This window comes from Fukomys damarensis, unplaced genomic scaffold, assembly GCF_012274545.1.
Source record: "Fukomys damarensis isolate Sample0158 unplaced genomic scaffold, DMR_v1.0_HiC HiC_scaffold_32, whole genome shotgun sequence".
Taxonomy (NCBI): domain Eukaryota; kingdom Metazoa; phylum Chordata; class Mammalia; order Rodentia; family Bathyergidae; genus Fukomys; species Fukomys damarensis.
Genome location: NW_022900944.1, coordinates 21983817 through 21992245, shown reverse-complemented (window position 1 = coordinate 21992245; position 8429 = coordinate 21983817). Strand labels below are relative to the sequence as shown.

Here is an 8429-nt window from a genome sequence, read left to right as displayed (position 1 = left end):
GTGTGTTTTTTTTTTTTTTGGTATAGGCATTTAAACTCAGGTTCCTGCAGTTTTTTTTTTTTTTTCCTGGATCTTGTGCTTTTGAGGCAGTGCCACTGAGCTAAATCCCAGCCCCCTGCATTGAATTTTTTTTTTTAACCTGCATATTTGAATTAAGTAATTTAAAGACTCACAAAGCCTTTTTTTTTTGTTTGTTTTAAGGGAAATCAGCAAGATCTGCAATGTAAAAAAATGGGTATAGTTGTGGGTAAGGACAAGGACAAATACATATATTCGAAGCAGCTTGATTTCTGTCTTAAATGTAGAAGCATCATTACAGTATTCTTTTGAGCTTCTGCTTTGTTAAAACTAAGAGTTGTTAAAAGAATCTTTTTCTTTTTTCTTCAGGTGAAACCTAAACATTTATCTTGCATTGGAGTCTGTTGTTTTTTGCTGGCTGCTAGAATAGTTGAAGAAGAATGCAATATTCCATCCATTCATGATGTGATCCGGATTAGTCAGTGTAAATGTACTGCTTCTGACATAAAACGGATGGAAAAAATAATTTCAGAAAAATTGCACTATGAATTGGAAGCTACTACTGCCTTAAACTTTTTGCACTTATACCATACTATTGTGTTTTGTCATAATTCAGAAAGGTCAGTGGGATTAAATATAAAAGTTTCATACTTCAGTGTTGCTATAAGTAACAGTAAACGTCAATAAAATTTATATTTTGATATTGCCTACACTTTCATGTTGGACTTTTTAATGGTGCATCTTTAAAATTGTTTAAATCTTTGCCTTTTTTTCCTATTGTATAGGAAAGAGATATTGAGCCTTGATAAACTAGAAGCTCAGCTGAAAGCTTGCAACTGCCGACTTGTCTTTTCAAAAGCAAAAGTAAGTCTGTTTCTTGTTGATGTATGTCTCAGTTTGTTTTGAATTTTTAAAAAACATTTCTTTTTTCACTTTTTTTCTAGCCATCTGTGTTAGCTTTGTGCCTTCTTAATTTGGAAGTAGAAACTTTAAAATCCGTTGAGTTCCTGGAAATTCTCTTGTTTGTTAAAAAACATTCCAAGGTAAATATCTTCATTCCTTATTTTTTAAAACAATTTTTTTTCCTGATGTTTCAGTTTTTTTCTGTAGTAACTTAAACATTTAAGTGACACTTTGTGGGGTTCTTTTACATTCTGTATGTGTGTGTCTAAAGTGTTGTAGATCTCAGAATGCAGCTTTGACCCCAATACTGTTAAGGTAAAGGGAGCTCTGTTACTTAGCCCAGCATCTCTCTGCATGTAGGTGTCTCTGCAGTATTCATGCTAGGTGGTAATCCAGCCGAATACCCTACCACGTCGACATTGTACCCTAAAGGGATAAAATGGGATCCTATCATACCATGTATGGAGCTGAATAACCATCACCTTACCTGTAGTAGCATAAACAAAATAATAGCAGTGTGTCTCTTTGTAAGCCTTTTAGGGAGGTCAGCTGAGTAAGTTTTTACAGTTGTAAAGTATAAAATAAAAGCATAGTCTTTTTGTTAAACTAATAGTCAAGGGAAATATGAAACTTAACAATGCCAGAAAAGAGTGACTATAGGAAGTACTTTGGGGTGGTTAGGGAAGAAATAGGGCAAGTCAAGAGAAGCAAGAGGTTGGAGTTCAGGAATTTTTTAGAGTGACATAATCGATGGCCTATATCTGGGCATGGTGATGCAGGTCTTATAATCCTAGTAGTCTAGGAGGCTGAAGCAGGAGGATTGTGAGTTTGAGCCCAGTCTTGGCAATGTAGCAATTTAGTTGAGACCCCATCTCAGAAATGAAAAAGGGCTGGGTATGTATCTCAATGCAAAAGCCTTGGACTCAATTTGCAGTACTACAGAAAACAAGAAAGAAATTTGGTGGGCTACACAGATTTGGCAAGTCATTTTAGGTTAGATTTTCAGATAGAATGCTATACAGTAGTTACATGCAGGAATAAGGGTAGCCAACTCAAATAGTTTTGGAAGCCAAGCATGAGAATGAGGCAAGGAATTATGAATTACCAATTTTGGATCCAGTGATGGAGAGAATATTGGCATCACGGAAAGCAACTCAGGAAGAAATTTGTATTGAAAAAAGGTATGATTTTAGATGGTTGTATATCCAGGTATTTGGATGTTGTATGAGCATTTGGCAGTCTGTAATAAAAACTCAGAAAATAAAACATGATAAGAGATTGAGGATTGGAATTTCTCATGAAGCAGTGGCTGCGAAAACCATAAGTACGTGCGGAGTCTTAGGGGTTAGTTGAAGCTCTGGAGTTTTCATCATTGGCCTTTTTCCCCATAGGTGCCAAGGGAATTCTATCTAGGTAAGAATGCTGTCAAGTTGGAAACAAGTTTTAAGAAGGAAGTGGCCAGGATTACTGAATTTTGATGAGAGGTCCAGAATAAAGAAAATTGGAGGAAGGGCTGGGGATTTAGCTGAGTGGTTCTGCTGCCTGCTTTGCAAAAGCAAGGTCCTGACTTCGATCCCTGGTACAAAAAAAAAAAAAAACCAAAGAAAAAGAAAAAAGAAAAAATTGCAGGAAATGATTGGAGATACCTCAGTGGTGATAGAAAAGGGGTGGTAGGAGCCACATTGGGAGGTGTTAAGCTATAGATGCGCTCTGGAAATAGAAGCCAAGATGGTATAAAAGTCTTCTGTTTGTAGTAGTAGATGGGTTGTAAAACATTTTGTTGGTAACATAACAGCTTCTATTTTAATAACAATTTTGTTTTCATCTGAACTTTTTAAGATAGTGATACATGAAAGCATCTTCAGTGGAAATTGACTCCATGAAATAAACTGGGGTATTTCCCAGTGGTGGAGGAACTACTTTTTGGGACTTTCCTTTTCTCTCATGTTACTCATTTTTTCCTTAGTCTATATCTGGTATTGCAATATAAATTTACATTGTTAGCAGTCTAAACATTTCTTTTGATTCTGTAACAAAGATAATAAATTCCTTTGAATCTAGATAGTTAAAGAATATATTCGTTAGTTGCTTTATTAATAGACCTGGTGTTAGTGGGTTAGTGTTTTCTGTTAGAATAGTCTTTCTCTGTGTATTGAATCTAATATAAATTATAATTCTGTCTTCTAAACCAGTGAGATCTAAATTTTTCTAATGTGCTGTAATGCACATTACATTCACCTGAAGAACTTTAAAAACTTGTGAAACCTGGGTTTTACTTCTACCATTTAAACCCTAAAGTGGGAGCCAGCCATCAGTGTGTTTTGCAGATCTTGTGGTGGTTCTAAGGTGCATCAAGGTTTGAGAACCATTGCTGTAACTTCTTTATTAAATTTTTTTTTAGATTAATGACACCGAGTTCTTTTATTGGAAGGAGTTAGTTTCTAAATGCCTAGCCGAATATTCTTCACCAGAGTGTTGCAAACCAGATCTTAAGAAGTTGGTTTGGATTGTTTCAAGGCGCACCGCCCAGAACCTCCACAGCAGTTACTACAGTGTTCCAGAGCTGCCAACTATCCCTGAGGGGGGCTGTTTTGATGGAAGCGAAAGGTAAGCAGGTCTATATACTCAAAGAACTGTGGAATACTATAAAATTAGGTATTGGGGAATGTCCGTTATCTAGTGATGTCATTCCTTCAGGTGGGCAAATTAACCAGGTTTTGTTACAGTAGGTAGTAACTTACATGATCCCCTCCTTTTGTCTCTCTTCTCATTTTCCTTGGTCTTTGAAATATGGTTCAGTTAAAAAACAAAACAATAGCTGGCCGTAGTGGCGCATGCCAGTAATTCTAGCACTTGGGAGGCTGAGGCAGGAAGATTGCCATGAGTTCAAGGCCAGCCTGAACTATGTATATTGAGACCCTGTCTCAAAAAAACCAAAACAAAACCACCAACTAAAAGAATTTTGGGCTTTTTAGGTTAGCCAGGATTTCTAACATTGTGCTGTGTGGGGGTAGGTAACTGGAATATTTGAGAACCATCAGCATCGATAGGGAAGACTTCATAGATGTTCATATAGTTTTGCCGGATGTTGTGTTTTCAGACTTTAATGATTTTGTTTGTAAAGTGGATTATTTAATTTTAGTAAATTTGACTATCTTACGCACTTCAGATATAGGACCACAAGTTCCTTTTTCATAGCTTGCTAGTTTCTTGCTTGAGTGTTCGAGAGGGTCAGTGATGTGTAATTACTGATACAGTAAAGACATTTAATTAGACCGTGGGTGCTAGAAGAAATGCTAGAAGCTTGCGTTTAGATACACTATAGTTTTTGTTTTTGTTTGTTTGTTTGGTTTTTTGGTACCAGAGATCGAACTTGGGTCCTTGTGCTTGCAAGGTAGTCAGCAGAACCACTGAGCTAAATCCCTGGCAGCTTGCATTTAAATTAGATTTCTGCAGTTAGTGCTGCTAGGATTAATTGGTACGCAAGTAGTTTGGCAAATTGTAATTTGTATAAACCTCTTAAAAATCTGAATTTTCTAATGAAAGTGCTGTAGACTTCACTTTTAGAAGTCTTTATAAAAGAAATTTGGCTGCATAAAATGAAGCTGTATAAAATAAAGATTAACTTTTGAATCCATACATGTAAGACTAGAGAGATACTCATAGACTCTAGCAGTTTTAGTTTCATGTTGTCTGTAAAATCTCTGCATTGTAACAAGACCCTCTATTGTCTCTTTTCCCTGCAGTGAGGACTCTTGTGAAGATATGAGTTGTGGAGAAGAGAGCCTCGGCAGCTCTCCTCCCAGTGATCAAGAGTGCTCCTTCTTTTTCGACTTCAAAGTGGCACAGACGCTGTGCTTTCCGTCTTAAAGCTCTGATTGTTTCGTGTCAGAATGTCAAGTACGTGTACCAGTTTCAAAGCAATAAATGGGGGAGTAGGTGGTTTTCTGGTACAGCCCCACCTAGGCAGGAATTACATAGACTGGAATACCTACCTTCTGTTTATTAGCAGATCAGATCTGGCCTATTTTCATATTTAATCCTAAGCCATCAAATGGGTTAGTGCCTCCAAACAGTTAAACAGTACTTTAGACCTTGGCACTTTATTTTTCTTGTTGACCTTTAGCTACTTGGGAGAGAAGGGAAGGTGCTGATACCTTTGTTACTTTTCAAGATTTTTAAAGATGAATAGTGTAGCATAAACTTCTTATAAAGCCTTCAGGTGTCTTTATTCAACACATGGGGGGCTATACAAGTGCTTCCTTACAGGGATGATGGATAATCCTTAAATGGTTTATATTAGATTTCCTTCCCCCTCTATTCTCAGAAAAGATTCTACAGTACCGTTCAATGTCAAACACCTATTTTGTTGTTTTTTAAATGATCAGTGTACTATCGGATGCATATCCCATATATTTAGGAATTACAATAATGACATCTCTGTGAATTTATTGCATAGTGTCCTAATTGAGGTTTCTGCTAAAGCAGAAATAATTGTCAGGCTAGGGCGAGTAGATAGTTGCCTTCTTACTGCCTAAGTATTGTCAGACTATAGTACTTTAATGTTTAAAAAATTCATAATCTGCTAGTTTTGCATGTACCTGTATGAGAGCAGTACAGAAAGTTGAACAGAGCTAGAGAACGGTGGAATTGACAGATGTTGCTTTAGTAGCATATTTTATCATTTTCTTATTAAAAATGCATGATTATATTTTATTTTCTTTGTAATTCACATTTCAGAAATAACATGTATTAATGTATGGGTGCCAAGATTTGACTGTGAAGTGAAAAGAACTGAAGTATTTGTAGTATTACAGTCTTAAGCAAATCTGTGGTGACACAGCCATGAGAATGGGAATATATAAACTGTACACATAAAATTTTGTTCGGAGAATTTTTAACTTTATAAACTGTATATGAAAGTGTAAATCTTTAAAAGTGTACATAAAATACTGTATTTTTTTACTGTGTGTTAGTCTAGTTGTTGCATGTAAATATAATTTATTGTGTATCCAGTGTTTTAATCAGACATTGACTTTTTTTACTGGTAAGTCAATGTCCATTGGATGTTTTCCAGAGTGGGCCTTTTTGAAGTGATAATAGATAATAATTCAAAATAAAAAGTTGAATTCTCCTTGCTTGTAACTACGTATTTTTAATATTTTTGTTTTAATTTTTTGTGTGGTGTGGTACTGGGGATTGAACCCAGGGATTTGTGCAAATTTGGCAAGATCTCTACTACTGAGCTTCTCCGCCTGCTCAGCTTGCTGTGTTTCCATGAAAAGTGCAGCTGCAGTGCCTCTAAGCCTTCTACAGAAGTTCTCTAAGCAACAAATTCCTCACTGTAGTTTGGCCCTTAACCTTACTGAAAATGATCTGTCACTTGAGAATTGACCTCTTTCTGGGATGGACTCCTATTAAGCAAGCTCTCAGAGACTATTAACTTGAATGCCTATTAATTTATAGTGAAAGGGAACAGGTATCAAGTCTGGAATGTTCAGAATGGCAGAGCTGAACAGTTTTTCTTGGGACAAACCAAATATGTAAAGGTAATAGGGCCCTGCTGTTAGCGGGATTTGGCAAGGGAATACATACAGGACACAGATTATTTTGTGATAATTACCCAAAGGTCAAATGCAAATGAGTGCAAGAGATTAACTGCATGCTAGAAGCCCAAAACAATTAACTGAGGGCCTAGGTCCCAGCAGTTTCCCCACACAAGTCCAGGTAAAGGCTTAGAGTCCAACACACTGTCCTCCTTGAATCCAGCCAGTGGCTTAAAGCCCACAGCAGTGTTTCATGCTTGTTTGTATTGAGGATTTTCACTTGAAGGTCCAAGGCCAGTGGCCAGAAAATCTGTGCTGGTGAGATAAAGGATCTGTGCCACCAAGCTGAGGGATCCTCATTGGAGCCAGAAAGTGATGCTCATGGTGAAGATCAGAGCTCCCCTGATGAAAGTAGCAGCCATTCCCAGGGACAGCGAGGTCCTGAGCTCCTCCGATGAGAACAGCCAAGTAAGTTTAAATCAGGAAAACCATCTGCCAGCAAGCTTCTAGTAAATCAACAGGCCTCTAGTCCTCTTTTTATGGCTACTGGCAACAATCTTCAGGTGGATCCTCCACTCCCAGACCACACTAATTGAGTTCAGCTGGTTCTTACAAATTGCCCATTAGTCCACCACACCCACCAACCTCCAGGCATAAGTCTTAGGTTATTTTGCAAGTGTTCTTTGTTTTTGTGTAAGTATTCCATCTAGTTTGATTTTTGTGGACATAAGTTTTCGCTAGTTGGTTAGAAAATCAGGTATACTGAAGAGTTTTCATGTAATACCTCTTTCTTCCTGAAAATATGGGCATGTTTTCCTAATCTCCCAGTGGAGAATCTCTGCTTGAGGATGACCTTTCTCTTGAACAATTTTGGTGGTGGGCAATATATTTGGCTTTCTGATTTTGATTTAAGATGTAAAGTTTATTTGTGGCTTTTTAAATCTTGTGACCCTCTTCAGTTCTTCCAAGGGAGTATTGGTTTCATCATTAGATGATTTTTCTAGGTGAATCTGTCCATGGCTTCTTTATCTGATTTTTAGTATATTTAGTTTAGACCTCATTACTGAGCTCCCACCCTATTTATTCAAAACTAGGCATTCTACTTGGAAGTTTTGATTACTTCTAAACTTGTTTTTCCTGTATGTCTATGTTGGCGAAAAAAGACTTATCTACTCAAGTCATTACCGTATGTGATAATCCTTATCTCCTTTGGCCTGTTTACTGGACAATCACCAGCTTCTATCATAATGATTTTGTTTATATCTCTTTTTCTCAGTCTCCACCTTCTTTTACCAGTGTCTTGAATTAGACCTTTGTCACAATCTGTATCAGTGAGGTTACTTAAGTATTTCAGAGAGGTCTCATTCCAGGCTTATTCCTGATCTCTACTTTGCTGTCTACATAGCCTTTGAAAATTTTGACTGTCCTGAAAAAAATAGGCCCTGATGAAATCAGGTGAAAATCTATGTTGGGCTACAAGTCTTTCTGGTCTACACCTGTCTCTGACTTGTATTTCCTTGCTATTCCCTAGAGCTAAAAAAGATGTATGTTAAAGATAACTGTGGCGGCTATGTGGAAGATGGACTGGAGACTATAAAGATGTAGAATGCGGACAAGCAACAAATCTTAACAAAAATCCAGGAGAGGTAACTTCGGTACCCTCAGCTGCACCACAGTGGAGGAGCCACACAGCAGAGAGTGAAGTTGAGGAAGAGATAGAAATTGAGAGATGCTCGCTCTTTAGGCATTGTTAGGGACTTGTCCAGGAGCCTGGTCATACCTACCCTTTTTCCTATGACTGAAATGAATAAAGTTTAGACTCGGCCATCCAGTTCATTATGATTAGAGGGTGAGAAGGACTTTGGCTTCGTTCTTCGTTAGTCATTTGGTGTTACTTCATAAGAGTTGGCTTCGTAGTTTTGGTGTTGTTACTTCTTTTTTTTTTTTTTTTTTTTTTTTTTT

General features: G+C 37.2%; 1 protein-coding gene across 3 annotated transcripts in view; it reads left to right on the top strand.

Annotated features, from left to right (window-relative positions):
* The window catches only part of Ccng2 (cyclin G2), an 8255-nt gene extending 2255 nt beyond the window's left edge, over positions 1–6000 (top strand). For 2 of the 3 annotated variants that reach the window (XM_010619889.3, XM_010619884.3), the window contains exons 4-8: positions 388–638; positions 804–882; positions 963–1061; positions 3323–3528; positions 4668–6000. In XM_010619889.3, the coding sequence (XP_010618191.1) occupies positions 388–638; positions 804–882; positions 963–1061; positions 3323–3528; positions 4668–4791 (759 nt within the window). In that variant the 3' untranslated portion in view covers positions 4792–6000. The remainder of the gene's footprint in view (positions 1–387; positions 639–803; positions 883–962; positions 1062–3322; positions 3529–4667) is intronic. The other variant, XM_033757995.1, reaches the window with a different exon arrangement.
* The last annotated feature ends 2429 nt before the right edge of the window (positions 6001–8429 follow it).